Raw genomic sequence first — 17,791 nt, forward strand, 5'->3', positions numbered from 1 at the left:
CGAGCTAGAACATACGGCTAGAATTTTTAGTGTAATATAGGTGCATCAGTACTTCACAAAGAACCTCAAACACGTAAAATAACTTTTGTTTGTTCTACGATCGATGGCACCGGCACTGCATTTTGAACACCTTCAAGAACGAAATATCTACCCCATTGTCGTCTGCAGAATATGTCATAAAATCTTTAAAATTTTTTCAAAACTGGAATCAGAACAGGTACAATGCCAGCCAGAATAGGTCCGTTGCCATGACTTATCATGTTGATTGGTTATAAAGCTGAAAACCTCACAATTCCATCAGCATAGCAAACGAGAGCATGCTTATTAGATGTTTGAGTTATATCAATTATTAAATAGGGAAAAAAATCTATTAAGTATCTTGCTTGACCAGATATTTCAAAACCGTGACAATAAGGTTATTATCATTCTGATATCCTTTTGCGACTCGAAAAATCCTGAAAATAACCAAACACGGATGAAAAGTTCCGGTAATCGATTGCACTGACACTGCATTTTGCGCACCTCCAAGAACAAAATATCTACCTCATTGTCGTCTTGAATCATTAATATAACAAATTTTACCAAAATATTATCAACTTCTTCCATATACAACTGCAGCAAATTTATAAATTTCAATATGTTGCCCTAAAACACAATTTTTCCAGCAAAATTCAGGCACACCATTTTCAACAAACTGCTTATGCCAAACGCGTCTTGGGTCGAGCTGATCACAATTCTATCAGCATGGCATATAAGAGCATGCATATTGTGTGTTTTAAATATATTAATAATTAAATAGGAAAAAATCTATAAAGTATCATACATTTGCCAATCTTTAATGCTTGACCAGATATTATTTCAAAAACCGCTTTATGATTGTTTCTGAATTCTGATGTCCTTTTTGATTCGAAAAAGCGTGAAAATATGCAAATGAAAAGTCCCGGTAATCGGTAGTAATTAACGGTTTTCCTTTTTATTATGAATTCAATGTTCTAATCACAAACAAGTGTTAAGAGAAATGAGTCAAAAATGACGAAAATTTCTACCTGATTTCAGCTATAAAGCAATATCACTGTATATATACAATTCAACTTTGTTATAACACATCGTTTGAAAATCATACACATGAAATAAAATCATGTCCGTATTTATCACATATAACCGTTCTTGTAATATCAAATACGTTATAATTGTACTCAGACATATTCACATTTAGAATGGCAACTACACACAAAACAATCTCTGAAATTAATCCATACAAATACAACTACAAAAACAAAAGTCAAGACCACTTCGTAAATTTTGAAATCTTTTCTACATCTTCACAAAATTGCAAAAACTGGCTATTTGATCTCCTTCATCACTTCCTTAATGGTCTTGTCTCCTCTGTAAAGAAAAGAAAGACGAATCTAAATTTGAACGATAACGTAATATTGTTTGCCTTGTAAAAACTGTAAATTATCGATAATATTTATCAAAACTTTTCACCAATCATTGGTTGTGTTGAACGTTATAGGTACCTCAATTTTCCACCAATCACTGATTGCGTAATGCTCAATGTAATCGTCAAATCTAATATTCCACCAATCATTGATCGTGCTGTGCTAACTTTAATCTTTATTTAAACTTCCCACCATCAGTGACCTTTTTACCAATGACAATTGACAATGACAATTTCTTTACTCTCTGAACTGCATAAATTACAGTGTTGGGAAAAATCAATTAAACAATAAAACATATAATACATACACTGCATGCATTGGAGAGTGACGATACAAAAGTGGAAAAAAGAAAAAAGGGAAAAAAAGTATGATTAGCAATTAACCTAGAGAGCTAACTCTCTCAATTATAACTTAAATGAATTTACACGGATTAATCAACAATTTTTTATTATTAGTATTAAACAGCTAACATTTGGTTGTGTGTAGAAGTATGAAAGTATGTATAAAACTCTCTTATCATTGTTATATCGATCTGTACAATGAAATAAATAATGAAATTCATCTCCTATCTCAATACAGTTACATATGGTACATATACGGTCTTCACGAGGTATATCATACCATCTACTTCGTTCTATAGCAATTTAGCATTCTTGTTCTAAAAGTACAAAAAAAATTCTGATATTTGGAAGGCAGATCTAATAAGTATTTTTTCCAAGGAAAATGTGGCTTTAAAAATTCTATAGTTGATACCTTTTGATGAATTATACATTTCACTATTCCATGACTGCTTGAATTGGTCTATAGAAGTATATGAAAAACAGTTTTCTTTAGCCACTGGGTATTTACATTTTGTTGGTAAAAAAAATAAGAGATAGACCACAATCATTCCATATTTTAACAATAAATTTATACAAGGGTCTGTTCATTTTACCCATTGCATAATGTAGTTTTGACGAAACTTTATTATTTAGTGAAAAGACAAGTTTACTCCAAAATGCTATCATGCGGACTTTCACTTTAATTAAAAAGGGTATCGTCCAGAGTCCCCATAAACCATACAATTTGGTGTTGAAGACTTTAGGTTGAAGATATGTTTACAAAATTTCAGATGTAACTTTTCAACCAGTGCTATATTACCAAATCCCCAAACTTCACATCCATATAGTAAAATAGGTTTCACAATTATGTCAAACATATCTAATTTACAATCAATTGACATATTGTGTTTTCTACATTTGGCTATTACACTATACATAGCTCTAGTAGCTTTTTCACAAAGTTCTTTCACATTGAGATTGAATGATCCATTGTTACAAAAATGTACTGCAAGGTATTTAAAATTATCTACAATTTCTAAACTAATGTCTCCTTACTTAAATAAATAATCTACATGTGATCTACCTTTGTTAAAAATGACAATCTTTGTTTTATCACTATTAACTTTGAGATGGCAGCTTTTACAATATCTTTGAAAAACATCAAGTTGATATTTAAGATCATCATGAGATTCTGATAATAATATTGTATCATCTGCATATAATAATACAAAAAGTCCTAGATATAAATTACATTTGTTTTCTAATTGGTATGATAGTAATGTCAAACCCTCTACATCATTTGTTGATAAAAATCCTTCTAAATCGTCAAGATAGAGTCCAAATAAAAGGTAACAAATTTTCACCTTGTCTAACACCCACTGTACAAGGAAACATATCAGAGGTTAAACCCTTGGCAGTTACACAAGATTTAATTCCCTTATACATATTTGTAATAACGTTTAAACACTTGCCATCACCTTGTCTAACACCCACTGTACAAGGAAACATATCAGAGGTTAAACCCTTGGCAGTTACACAAGATTTAATTCCCTTATACATATTTGTAATAACGTTTAAACACTTGCCATCAATAGTGTTCAACAAAATTTTGTTCCACAGACCAACACGCCAAACTGAATCAAAAGCCTTTTCAAAATCTATAAAAGCACAAAATAATTTTATTTTGAATGTCTTGTATAATTCTATCACAGAATATGACGAAAAAATGTGATCAATAGTCGAATAATCTTTACGAAAGCCAGCTTGATTTTCTAAAGTAAGTTCTACTCTATTTGCATACTCAGTCAATCTTTCATTTAGGATAGAAGTAAATAATTTCCCAAGACAGCTTATTAGTGTGATTGGTCTATAGGTTGATGGATCAGTATTGTTACCTTTATTTTTATAAATTGGGATAATGTTTCCATGTATCCACTGTGAAGGTATAATTCCAGTTTCAAAAATCATGTTAAATAACTTCACATAAATATTAAGCATAATGTCACATGTGTTTTTAATATATTCATTAAAAATCCTGTCAATTCCACATGACTTATAATTTTTCAGTGCTTTAATACATCTACTAATTTCATTACTTAGAATTGGCTGATTAATAAAATTATTAAATTCCCCATCGGGTAACAATTTCAGTTCATCTTCAGTTAAAATATGTTCACATGTCGTACATTTTCAGTATTATAGCATTTATTATAAAAATCAAAAAGATCCTTCAAGTCAGCACTACAAGTTGACTTATTACCACAATTAGTATTGAGAATTTTCCAATATTCCTTCAGGTCTCTTGTTCGCAAATACTTTAGTCTATTTTTTATTATTGTTCTATGGTGACCCTCTGCATGTTTTAGTTTCCTCTTGTATAATCTTTCTTTTTCATACAAATTATTTTTAAATATTTCCCCACCATATTTTTTATATAATATTTTTGCTTTTCTAAAATTTTGTCTTGCAGATTTGAATTCTCTTGTAAACGATGGTTTCTTAAAAGCCTTGGGAAATATTTTTATCACATGAATACATTTTTTGTGTACTAAAAACTTCTTTTGCACTTTGTACAAGTATATTACCAGTTTCTTCTACAATATTATTATTAGTATAATCCAAAGATACATGTTCAGTTGTGCAACATTTAAGTCTATCCTCCAGAGTATTGATAAGAGATATTTTACTATCTACAACATTATGGTAAGTGACCTTTTCATCAATAACCCATCTTTTTGCAACATCTATATTCATACATTTGTTTGACAATTCATAATCGTTTGTTGAAATGCATAAACCTGTGTTTATACTTTTAAAGGAAAACATTATAACTTGAACTGGATTGTGCACATCTGACAATAACTCTGAAAAAAGTAACACCCTCATTTCTGATACATGCTTGATGCTTACAAGAAGTAACTCCAAAAGTATAACGCAGTTCATTTAGCAACAATCCAAGAAAATCACCAAACACTCCAATAAATCATGGACCAGATCTAGATTTAAAACCGGCCATACATCCACCGTAGGCGCGTTGATCCGAACTGAGTGGTGGTGCTGCTTGAGGTCAGGGTTGTTCCGGAAGTAGCAGTAATTCAGCAACAAGATGATGAGGAACACCACACAGATACAGCCCGCCGTGACGATTCCTAGGACCATGTTCATCGTCTGAGCAGCCTTCAGCTCAGCTGTTTTCGACAACTCTTCTGAGTCTACAGAGAGAGAGAGAGAGAGAGAGAGAGAAAGTGAGGAGTGGTGCCATAGTTGCAATAGAAGAGTAAATACAAGTGAATCGGAGTCCATCAGACGTCAAAGCAATGAACTCATTGTAATTTCATGATGATTTTAATTTTAAGTCTTAAATGAATAAATAAAAAACCTATTGTATGATGTTGTATTAACTTTGATAATAGTTTTGGTAATATACATGTACAGTATTACAAATAGTGACTGGGAAACACATTGTTTTATTATACTTTCATGTTAAATACTGAAATCTGATTGGTTTTTACGCAGTTGATAATCCGTTCTATTACCCTCAGCGTTAGCAACACACTTTGCAACGGGTAATACAACGAATTGTTACATGTGCGTAAATTATGCGCGTACGGTTCGCCGTAGAATTCACTTCATTTCTATATAAAAGCAGTAAAATTTTCTTTAAAAAATTAAGACATTCAATATAATAAAATAAATAGTGCCTGTTTGGGAGGGTAACTGTTGAAATTGACACCCCTCGAAAACCATTCTCAACCAATTATATGCCTTTCATGTCCTGGCCATCAAAGACTCATTAAGACGAATGCAGATCCAGGCGAATTCTCTAACACCATAAAATCTACGCGGTCACAATTGGAGGATGAATCCTAAGGGTAATTACAACGCCCGGGGCTGCTGCATATACCTTGCAGTAGCTAGATCCCGTACTTAACCAGCAACCGAGTTCCCCTACAACTAAACGACGATGGACACTTATCGATTTCGGCCGTCTTGGATGTCTTGGACCTTTCCCCCCAATTCCAAACAACATAGACCATGGTTCATTAACACTTGCCTCAGATGTCGCATGCCTGGACACTTCGCCAGAACCTGCACTGTTCGCAGAGCACAGAAATCAAAATCGCACCAGGTACGTGGTAAATCCAGGATCCAAGAGTATTCGCAATAGAAACAACTTCTGAAGGAACTTCCGTTCTACAACGTCAGAAATTCGGCCCTACGTAATTTGATGGACTATTCGGCTGTTCTCAAACACGAACTTGTCCAAACAAAACAATGTCTAAAAGATTCACTGGACAACTTTTTAGGCTTGATTGCCCAGTTCAATCAAATGCAAAGTGAATTAATTTCGACCAGAAATAAAATGCACGCGCTTCAAGAGAGTTCCGGTGTAACGTAGAATAATGACCCCGGTAGAATAATGACCGGGGGTCATTTTTCGACGTAGAATAATGATCCCCCAGTCATTATTCTACGCAGAAAAATATGACCCTTTTGCCTGAAGAATAAGTGTCAAGGAGCACGCTCTACATGAAGAAAAGTGACCCCTGAAGAATAATGACCCCCTTATAGATTAAAGTTTTTCAGTATATTTTTTTTATATTTGTGAAATAGTCTTTACAATATTGTAATTTTTACTGCAGTTTAAAGACAGTTACATAAATTATAATTCATTTTCAAATAAACTTAAAGTGAAAGAAGGGGTATATCTAGAAAATAAAAATCCTTCCGTGATAACAAGATACTGAGGTATTGCATCAGGGTATGGTTGTCATCTTAACGATTACATTTACATGTATATATGGTTTTCCGATAGGGCCACTAGGATACTACTATCGCTCCTTCGCCTTCGCAACTTCGCACTCTCGCCTTCGCATCTTCGCCTTTTTTTTTATTGCATTCAGCAAGTCTGTGTCGATTATATAGAATTTGATGGAGGCACCGTACTTGCCCAATCGCACCTTCTCGGTCCTTTCCGGCAAGCTCGGAAATCACCTCGAATGTATTACCTAGGCGTCCATGAAAACCCCCTTTTTATAAAACTTGATATAAATACAACACATTTTACGATCTGTTGAAATGTGAGCTATACTTCATTAAAGTATTAAACAATCCATCCTATTATTGGTACGCATGCGCTAGGCCATTCAATGTGTACATGTGACATATGTTTACCAGTGTTGGCTATGCCCAATCATTATATACTCCACACAATACTAGTATCGATTCTTCGCCTTCGCAATTTCGCTTTCGCATCTTTGCGCTTCGCCTTCGCATCTTCGCATAATATCATTATTATGAGTGACAACACATTAAAATTATTTCGAGATACAAGACACTATAAAACAAAATTCTGTTTATTGGCGATGGAAGAGTAGACTCGATATTGTTCATGAATTATACTTGCATTGACGATTTTCCCCTACTACAAACTGCTGGGTATGCAAGTGCATCACCCAGAATTAATGATGAAACCAAAATTGAAAAGTCTACTCCACTGTTAGGCGTTATAACCAAGCTGAAGTTTGCAGGCACTGACAGCAGCCACTAGCCAGTAGAAGTTAACGACCAATAAGGAAATTCGTCAAAGTACTGAGAGTACTCGAACAGAAAATATATTTTACTTTATCATCAGCATGCCTTAATTATTATCACGATGATTAATGCATCAGTAGTTTTTATGAGCATTGACAACTTTGGATGCAATACAGTTCGTGTGATCAAAATCAATGGGGGATATAACCCCCCTTATATTATCCCAAACCCCTTATCAACGCTTTTAGAAACAATCTCTTCTTAATACAAGTAATAGCTTACCAAAAAGCTTGCCTGACTAAACAAAATTATTCAATGGAAGCATGCATGCATCGATGAGCGAAAATTAAAATTCAGTTTTAAAAAGATAGCCTGCTGGTCATAAATTCATAAACGGCACATTTATCATTTAAGAAGAAATTTCAGCCTTTTTCTTTGATCTAGTGCTTGAAAGCGGAGAATAAAACAATCAAATTTTAAATTGTTTTTGTTATATTGAGAAATAATAAGGAAATAGGAAAGAATATTCAAGCACGTATCATCTTCAATTTTTAAATTGTTTTTGTTATATTGAGAAATAATAAGGAAATAGGAAAGGATATTCAAGCACGTATCATCTTCATTTAAAAAATCTTGACAAGCAATTAAAAAATAGGGGGGATTCTCACTTCAGTTAATTTATTCGCTTAAAACCATTTCAAACATATGGTACATGAGTACAAAAATAACATTAAAATATACATATAAATTGGTCAGAGGTAAACATATATTAATATAAGGTTATTAGAATTAGGAAAAGTTATACAAAGTGTAACTCATGGAGGACAGACTACCTCGTATATCTTTGTTAAAAAATACACAATTTTCTCAGCAATTCCATGTTACATGTTGTCATAAGATACGAAAATTTTAACACATTAGGTCTAGCTGAAATTTTGTTGTCTATAAACTTGTTCCGGACTTGTGATATTGCATCACATTCTAAAATATAATGAAATTCATCGGCTGTACGTTTTGTATTACAGAGAGGACAAAATCTTTCATTTAATGGGATACCCTCCCATCTTCCCAGCTCAACTGGTAGATTTGAAGTACGAAATTTGCCAAGAATTTTTCTGAATTTCAGGGGTAAAATATCTAAATATTTTTCATATTTCTCAAAATCATGAAGGAAAATCCTTATCCGTGGTGAGGGGGCGAGGTTGGAGGGGGCGGGTAGTTTCATTGTAACTTCAATTCAAATCAATTAAATTTAAAATTTTCAGTGTCATATATTACATGCTCCGACAAAAGTAGAGGGTAGGGGGCACCCATGGCATTGCCATTTTCTTAATAAGTCAAGTTAAGAAAAGTGCATGTCTGCTGCGAAAAAAGTGGGGGAGGTAGCCCATCCGCCACAACTGCTGCGTGCCTGTGATATGTACACATACACGGTGTGCTCTGGAGTATTCTTATGATCCCTATTTGAACTAGTCAAACTATTCGGCGAGCAAAAATTATGGATAAGACATATTATGGCGCGAAGCCCTGCTTTACCATTCACGCAGCAGCTGAGATCTCCGATGGTTTGAATGAACTCATCCACTGGCATAGATCCATTTGGAGGGGATCAAATGATTTTTTGACATTTGTTTTGCAACAACTACATATATCAAACTTTGGATCGAGTGTTTCAGAAGAAATGTATCGAATTAACATATATACACACTTGAGTTGTAATTGTTTAAAGTACATTTAGTACAAGACGTGAGTTACACCATTTTCAAGATGAATGAACTCGCCCAATTGATCGAAAATCGGGCCACACCCCGCATCGGCGAATTTGTTCCTCGAGTTCCTCGAGTAGATATTCCAGCTACATGAATACATATATGTTTGAATTGAAAATAAGATTTGTTGTCAGTGATGATAATCCAACATCAATTATTACTTGTATTGTACATGTACCGTAATAAGCAATGTGTAACAACTTGTTCCGTTGACACCCCTGCCTCGCACCGTTCAAATGTGGCAATCTATTTTTAAATCAGGATTACACCATGCACACACGTGCATGGTCAACATCCCTTTTACTTGAAAACTCTTGCTCACTGTTGCATATACATCCTATATAACATGTTCATCAATTGTAAATGTTGACACATTAAACATGCATTGGTTTATCTTTTTATGAAAAATCTTGATATTGCTTGCTCCCATTGCCTGCACTGTTTTGGATAATGCAATTTTCAAACCTTAGATATGCCGCCATGACGTCGATGTAATCGATAAGTGTTTATTATCTATTAAGATTTACTATAGCCGGGTATTCTTCACACATTTGCTCTAAAAGAATAAAGTCTATTCATGATAACAAATACAACATTACAACAAATGTTTCGAATATCGATGTCCATGTATTACGTAGAGGAAAACAAAACTAACACAAAATGATTTTTAAAAATCACTTTCCCCCAGAAATGTAAATAAGAAGTATTCATATTACTATGTTACCTGCCTGCTTATTTTTTTGTCATAAAAATATATATACATGTATCATTCTCGATTGACAATTCATTCACCAATGAATATTGCTTATATTATTACAACAATTATTCTTTCATGATTATTGTTCGTTAATTATCACATAATATCCTCATTGTGTATGAATTTTTCTTTATTTGCGTCATTTCCCGCCGTGTGTTGAAGAGAGAAGTGACGTAACTGCTAACAATCAATTTGTGGCAATGTAAAAGTGTTTTGTGTGTGCTTGCTACGGATATGAAAAACTATATACAGCGATTTATTAAGTTCGGTGTTTATAACTACAAAATCAGTTGAACAGAGTGAAAATTCAAGTATTTTAAAAGTCGTATCTTGGATACGGGGTAACCAATTTATATTCTTGTTTACAGCGGGGGTCATTTTTCTACGGGAGTCATTTTTCTTCAGAAAAATCCAATTATTCTAGGTCGAAAAATGACCCCCGGTCATTATTCTACGGCGGTCATTATTCTTCATTACACCGGAAAAGAATTAAAAGAGCTACAGATACAACTCGACGCATCCAAACAGATAAACAAAATGGCGTCCGAAGAGATTCAAGCGCTAACGCAGAAGAATAACCATCAACTTCAGATTTTTGAGGATCAAGAAGAAGAATTATCCGATTTGCACTTTCGTAATTCCGATTTAGAGTATTCTTTGTCCGAACAACAACATATTATAGATGTCTTACGTGATGAAATTACCATCAACACAAAACCATACAACATCAAATGGAAGAAAATGAAAATTTACATGAAACAAATGCTGATCTAGAAGAAGTCATATCGCAACAGCGCAAAGAAATCTGTGATCTCTGTAACCAGTTACACCCTAGTCATTGTAATACACACGTTATCATTTGTAATAGTTGTAGTAACTAAGAGAAAGAAATAACACTATATAAAAAGTGCCTGTTTGGGAGGGTAACAGTTGAAATTGACACCCCGAGAAAACATTGTCAACCGAGGGGAAGCGGAGGTTGACAATGGTTTTCGAGGGGTGTCAATTTCAACTGTTATCCTCCCAAACAGGCACTATCTAATTTATTATACCGAATATCTTATTATTAGAGAAAATTTTACTGCTTTTACATAGAAATGACGCGAATTCTACGGCGAACCGTACGCGCATAATTAACGCGCATGTAACAATTTGTTGTGTTACCCGTTGCCAAGTGTGTTGCTAACGCTGAGGGTAATAGAACGGATTATCAACTGCGTCTAAACCAATCAGATTTCAGAATTTAACATGAAAGTATAATAAAACATGTTGTAATACCGGTAATTGTAATAATTTAATGTTACCTGTAATATGAACCTGAACATTCTAGGCTATTATTTCATTCATTATTTGTTATAATCATGATATATTTTTTTAATGTATATGCCCCCCACGGGCCCTTGATTGGTGAATAAATAAATAAATAGATATATCTATAGGAACCGAGTGAAATAAAGTATATTACACTTTACAGTAATTTAAAGTAAAAACTCCAAATTTCCCCCCATTCGTTATTATACTACAGTTTTGGCTACAGCGGAACAAGGATTCTCTATGATCATACTGACCTTTATCTGACTCCATGATGACGTCCTTGGGAACCCCAGGACAGTCGGCGTACACGATGAACTTGAACCTGAAGTCGTTGGAGGGCAGTGTGATGGTCCTGTCCGTGATCACGGTGAACATCAGGCTCTTACCGGAGAAACACCTGGTCTGCATCGTCATGTCGCTGTGGCTCAGGGTTTTCTGGAAGATGTAATGTCGTGATATAAAAGAGAGAGAGAGAGAGAGAGAGAGAGAGAGAGAGAGAGAGAGAGAGAGAGAGAGAGAGAGAGTGTCCCTGGGTCTAGCTGCTGTGTTTGGTTTTATTGATTAAGCAGATCTAGATAAACTCATTGAAATAAGCATTGTTACAAAGCACTTTAAGAATTACGCACTATGAAAAATACTTTATTGTGCATTGGTGCATTCGAAAAAAAAATGCGGTAAATTTTTGTGTTGCAACGGTGCAGTTTTTCAATCAAACGAACAAATGACCAACTTCATTGTCCAGACCTTACCGTTTCGTTCTTGTACATGTTCTCAAACTTGATCTCTATCCCGTTCTTGTCGATGTGTAGAATCTCCGGACCGACACAGACCTTGTTCATACACCTGCCGGTCTCACTGACCACGAACTCCGTCCCACAGGATCGGCCCGCCACCTGCCCCTCGGAGAACAGCGTGAACTTCTTCCAGGGGGTGAGGGACCACATCCGCCCACACCCCCAGACCCTGCCCTGGTATCTCTCGTACAGTGGCATCTTGCTGGAGTCCCGCCACACCAAGCCGCTGTTGTTGAAGGTGACTGTAGAGAGAGAGGGACCTTTTTTGTATGTAAGAATAAAACACCTATACATATATTATTAATAACTTTGAAATATGTTTTTTCGTCAGTATGAAATGTTCTGTAAATTTTTTCCCAGTCTTTGGTTGCTCAGTGGTTTTTCTTAGTTTTTGTTTACTGTCAATCTAATTAAAATGAGACTAATTGTAATTTCACTCCTCTACATGTACGATACACTATAAAAGAGCTTGTAGGAGCCGTTCAACTAAAAGCAAATCTTTAATTACATGTATATTTATATTAGGTTAAAGTCTTCTCTACAGTCGTATATGTGACAAAAGGTATAAAACAAGGATTAATTCTAGTGATAATTTAGCAAAAGCAGTCTTATTTATACGCTTTCCATATTTTTTTTTTGCAAATGCACACATGAATATTCCTGAAATGATAACTTAAGTTACTTGTACAGTAATTGTAAAAAACAGTTTCATTGAAAGTCCACAAGGTACCTATAGCGTACTAAGTTTCATTGACCGTCCACAAGGTACCTATAGCGTGCTACAGTTTCATTGACCGTCCACAAGGTACCTATAGCGTGCTACAGTTTCATCTCACTTATGCAGTGATATATTGTAAAATTGTCTTTATTGGAAAAACTGTGTCTCCGAGGATGAATCATTCGTTTGGAAAAGACAGTCTTTGGTTTTGACCTATTGCCAGTAGACAGTCTTTGGTTTTGACCTATTGCCAGTAGACAGTCTTTGGTTTTGACGTATTGCCAGTAGACAGTCTTTGGTTTTGACCTATTGCCAGTAGACAGTCTTTGGTTTTGACCTATTGCCAGTAGACAGTCTTTGGTTTTGACCTATTGCCAGTAGACTGAACTTTTGAAGGATCAATCATAACATACAATTTCTGTGCAAAGCGCTTCCAAAATGCCAGTTTACTTGCATTATCTTTTTTCACTGATCAAACTAAAACTTCCTTCCCTAGCAAAAAATGTCATAAATAGAACTCAGTATATGCATGATATGAGTAGCTGAACCCGCTTCATACAAAGCGTAATGTATTAAAACTATCAGTATTACAAATTGAGTGGACCTAGTAATAATGTCTATATCCACTATGACAGAGAGCCTGTGGGTCGGTTTAAGGTACATGTATGTAGGTGCGTGAAATCCCATCGATAACTGCATAGTTCTGCGTTTTGTAAATCCTCCCACTGCGCGGATCCATTTTTTTTCGGGGGGAAGGAGGGGTTGTTAAATTTGCAAAAGTTCTGATCGAGGCACGTTTTTAGTAACTTTACTACATCCTCTAAATTCGCGCGCTCGCTGCCAAATACTCATATTCCATTCAAATTCAATCAGTCACTGAATGCTTAAAAACCTAGGTGTTGTTCAAAATACTAAAAAATAATTCTCGGCATACTCTAAAACCTGGCCCGGCCCCATTGGAATGGCCTGGCCTCAAATTTGGCCTCTATAAAATTTTTTTGCCTCAATTCTATTTTTATATTTTCTTGCACATTTGATGATTTTATTGATTTTTTTTAAATGATTTATGTTCAATACATATTAAACATCCAAGTAGATGGCTTGAGTGTCTGATAATAATAGTTCTATTTAAAGAATAGTTACAAATTAACAATTAAAATTATAGTGCAATGTATAGGTATAATTGAATCTGATAAATTTTGAACAAGTCTAAATCAAATTGTAAAGTGCTGAAGAATGTTCAGTTAACACATACATATACGGTAGTATGTGCATGATAATCTTGAACAATAAACAAATATGTTGAATTGAAATTCCAAGATTAAAGTTGGAAATTCCAAGATTAAAGTTGGAAATTCTAACTTTAAAGTTGGAAAAATCAACTTTAAAGTTGGAAATTCCAACTTTAAAGTTGGAAATTCCAGGATTAAAGTGGGAAAATCCAACTTTAAAGTTGGAATTAAAAAAAAAAATACAAAGTGGCACTTATACGATTTCGTAAGAAATAGCGAAAATCATAGTGTTCCAATCAGCAGATTAGATCTTTACAAAAAATCTTTTGTACCTGACACCATTCGGAAATGGAATTCTCTCAAATTAGAAGTTAGGGAAGCAACGTCTCTCAACATATTCAAGAAAAACATTACTGAAAGTATTTCTCAACCTCCAAAATATTTTTCATTTGGTAAACGCACTATTAATATTTTACATACCAAGTTGAGACACAACTGTATTTTGAACTATGATCTGTATAGAAGAAACATTATTGAATCACCCAATGGTATTTGTGGTCAAAAGAAGGATGTTTATCCCTTTTTCTTTGTATGCAAGAATTTTGTAAATGCTAGAAACAATCTTTTTGAATTACTTTTTAATAGGCTTGAAGAAACAACTTAAATTAACCCACGTTTGCTTCTTTGGGGTAGTGACAATTGTCTTACAATACAAACTGTTTTATTTTTTCAGCAGTTCAAAAGTTCATTAAAGAGTCTGGAAGATCTAATAATTAAATTCCTTTTTACTTTTGCTTTTTATACTGTATATCAACGTTATCTACTATATATCTTTTTATACTGTATATCAACATTATCTACTATATATCTTTTTATACTGTATATTAACGTTATCTACTATATATCTTTTTATACTGTATATCCACGTTATCTACTATATATCTTTTTATACTGTATATCAACGTTATCTACTATATATCTTTTTATACTGTATATCAACATTATCTACTATATATCTTTTTATACTGTATATCAACGTTATCTACTATATATCTTTTTATACTGTATATCAACGTTATCTACTATATATCTTTTTATACTGTATATCAACGTTATCTACTATATATCTTTTTATACTGTATATCAACGTTATCTACTATATATCTTTTTATACTGTATATTAACGACATCTACTATATATCTTTTTATACTGTATATTAACGTTATCTACTATATATCTTTTTATACTGTATATCAACGTTATCTACTATATATCTTTTTATTCTGTAGTATATTAACGTTATCTACTATATATCTTTTTATACTGTATATCAACGTTATCTACTATATATCTTTTTATACTGTATATCAACGTTATCTACTATATATCTTTTTATACTGTATATCAACATTATCTACTATATATCTTTTTATACTGTATATTAACGTTATCTACTATATATCTTTTTATACTGTATATCAACATTATCTACTATATATCTTTTTATACTGTATATTAACGTTATCTACTATATATCTTTTTATACTGTATATCAACGTTATCTACTATATATCTTTTTATTCTGTAGTTTATTAACGTTATCTACTATATATCTTTTTATACTGTATATCAACGTTATCTACTATATATCTTTTTATACTGTATATCAACGTTATCTACTATATATCTTTTTATACTGTATATCAACATTATCTACTATATATCTTTTTATACTGTATATCAACGTTATCTACTATATATCTTTTTATACTGTATATCAACGTTATCTACTATATATCTTTTTATACTGTATATCAACGTTATCTACTATATATCTTTTTATACTGTATATTAACGACATCTACTATATATCTTTTTATACTGTATATCAACATTATCTACTATATATCTTTTTATACTGTATATCAACGTTATCTACTATATATCTTTTTATACTGTATATCAACATTATCTACTATATATCTTTTTATACTGTATATTAACATTATCTACTATATATCTTTTTATACTGTATATCAACATTATCTACTATATATCTTTTTATACTGTATATTAACGACATCTACTATATATCTTTTTATACTGTATATCAACGTTATCTACTATATATCTTTTTATACTGTATATCAACATTATCTACTATATATCTTTTTATACTGTATATCAACATTATCTACTATATATCTTTTTATACTGTATATCAACGTTATCTACTATATATCTTTTTATACTGTATATCAACATTATCTACTATATATCTTTTTATACTGTATATCAACATTATCTACTATATATCTTTTTATACTGTATATCAACGTTATCTACTATATATCTTTTTATACTGTATATTAACGACATCTACTATATATCTTTTTATACTGTATATCAACGTTATCTACTATATATCTTTTTATTCTGTATATCCACGTTATCTACTATATATCTTTTTGTACTGTATATCAACGTTATCTACTATATATCTTTTTATACTGTATATCAACGTTATCTACTATATATCTTTTTGTATTGCCTCGGACTAGAATGTCTCGACGTCATTGGATGAATCGCGTCACGTGATTGCCTTATAAATTTCTTTACACGGCGGGCGTCAAAATTTATACGGCAACATGGCGGACGTAACGTTATTTGAGCTTATTTTTAACACAAACGTTCAACCATACCTATAATTTTTAAGCCCCAAAATATTCAGAGTGACTCCCCCTTTGCCCGTGACGTAATATAACGATCCTATATACAATGACATCTAGGTTTGCACAGACGACTGACGAGAAAGGTACAAAAATAGATAATAAGCCTATGAATTTAATTGGTATATATTATCTTTTGTTGTTTACATATCACATTTAGGGTCCTCGACAAAACAAAACACTTATTAGGTTTGTTACTGACTGTTTACAGAAATTTGTGGGGTCGGTAAAGTCCATAGAAGGCGAGGCGGAGCCTCGCCTTCTATTGACTTTACCGACCCCACAAATTTCTGTAAACAGTCAGTAACAAACCTAATAAGTAATATTATACTGTATATTAACGTTATCTACTATATATTTGCAATTACTTTGTAAATGTATGTCTATGAATTTATTTATTATAAAGTCAATAACTATAAGTGACAGGTAATATTACTATTGTATATATTGTATGCATTATCATTAGGAGAGAAACTTGTTTTAAGAACTCTCTCTCTCTCTCTCTCTCTCTCTCTCTCTCTCTCTCTCTCTCTCGTTAAGATTTACAACATAAAACTGACAAATTGACAAATTTTTCCTGCGTTTTAAGTTTCCTTTTATTTACAACATCATAAACCGTTTTAAAACGGAAAATTTTAAAAACTTAAATAGGATTTGAATCTTCAAGTTGACATTAGCATATACTTACTCTGAATATCATGCATTGCTATAGGTACGGCAATGGCCACGCCCAGACACAGGGTGGCTAGGAGGAGAATCCGAGGGTCCATGGGGGTAAAGCAGTTCTGTATGTTCCGTTGTATTCCTATCCTATTGTATATACATTTTGTACTATGATATAGGGAGATCAATTATAATTAATGCGCCGGTAAGTCACGGAAATAAATATCACCGGGGAAAATAACGTGTCTCTTTATATATCCGGCGACAATGCGACCAAAATGCTCTATATGGTAAAAAGCACTTTATTTGAACTTTAGGTCGGTATGGATAATTTCTGGGAATCCAAAAACTATACTCGAACAATCAGTAGCCTAATTCTTGACTCTTGATAATAATGAACAAATGGTATAGATAAAAATAATAAACAATAGTAATTAGCACTATAAGCATGACTGCTTATACATAGACATATGACACGGAGTAAAACTTCAAATTATATATATTATATTATTAAATA

The 17,791-nt window shown here is 33.0% G+C and overlaps 1 protein-coding gene across 1 annotated transcript; it reads right to left on the minus strand.

Moving 5' to 3' along the window:
• Positions 1 to 946: 946 nt before the first annotated feature.
• LOC117682579 (uncharacterized) lies at positions 947 to 17,470 on the minus strand. Its single transcript, XM_034450497.2, has 5 exons — positions 17,300 to 17,470; positions 11,887 to 12,173; positions 11,392 to 11,572; positions 1,521 to 4,974; positions 947 to 1,386 (listed from the first exon to the last, which is right to left on the minus strand). The coding sequence occupies exons 1-4, from the start codon at positions 17,379 to 17,381 to the stop codon at positions 4,706 to 4,708; spliced, it is 819 nt and encodes a 272-aa protein (XP_034306388.2). The 5' UTR covers positions 17,382 to 17,470; the 3' UTR covers positions 947 to 1,386; positions 1,521 to 4,705.
• Between the last annotated feature and the right edge of the window lie 321 nt (positions 17,471 to 17,791).

The sequence above is a fragment of the Magallana gigas genome, chromosome 4 (genome assembly GCF_963853765.1).
Source record: "Magallana gigas chromosome 4, xbMagGiga1.1, whole genome shotgun sequence".
Taxonomy (NCBI): Eukaryota; Metazoa; Mollusca; class Bivalvia; order Ostreida; family Ostreidae; genus Magallana; species Magallana gigas.

Excerpts from the sequence above, each read along its gene's own strand:
- LOC117682579 (XM_034450497.2), bottom strand. The coding sequence starts at position 17,381 with ATGGACCCTCGGATTCTCCTCCTAGCCACCCTGTGTCTGGGCGTGGCC. Across the intron at positions 12,174-17,299 it reads AGCAATGCATGATATTCAGA|TCACCTTCAACAACAGCGGC; the intron begins GTAAGTATATGC and ends CTCTCTCTACAG. Across the intron at positions 11,573-11,886 it reads ACATGTACAAGAACGAAACG|AAAACCCTGAGCCACAGCGA; the intron begins GTAAGGTCTGGA and ends TACATCTTCCAG.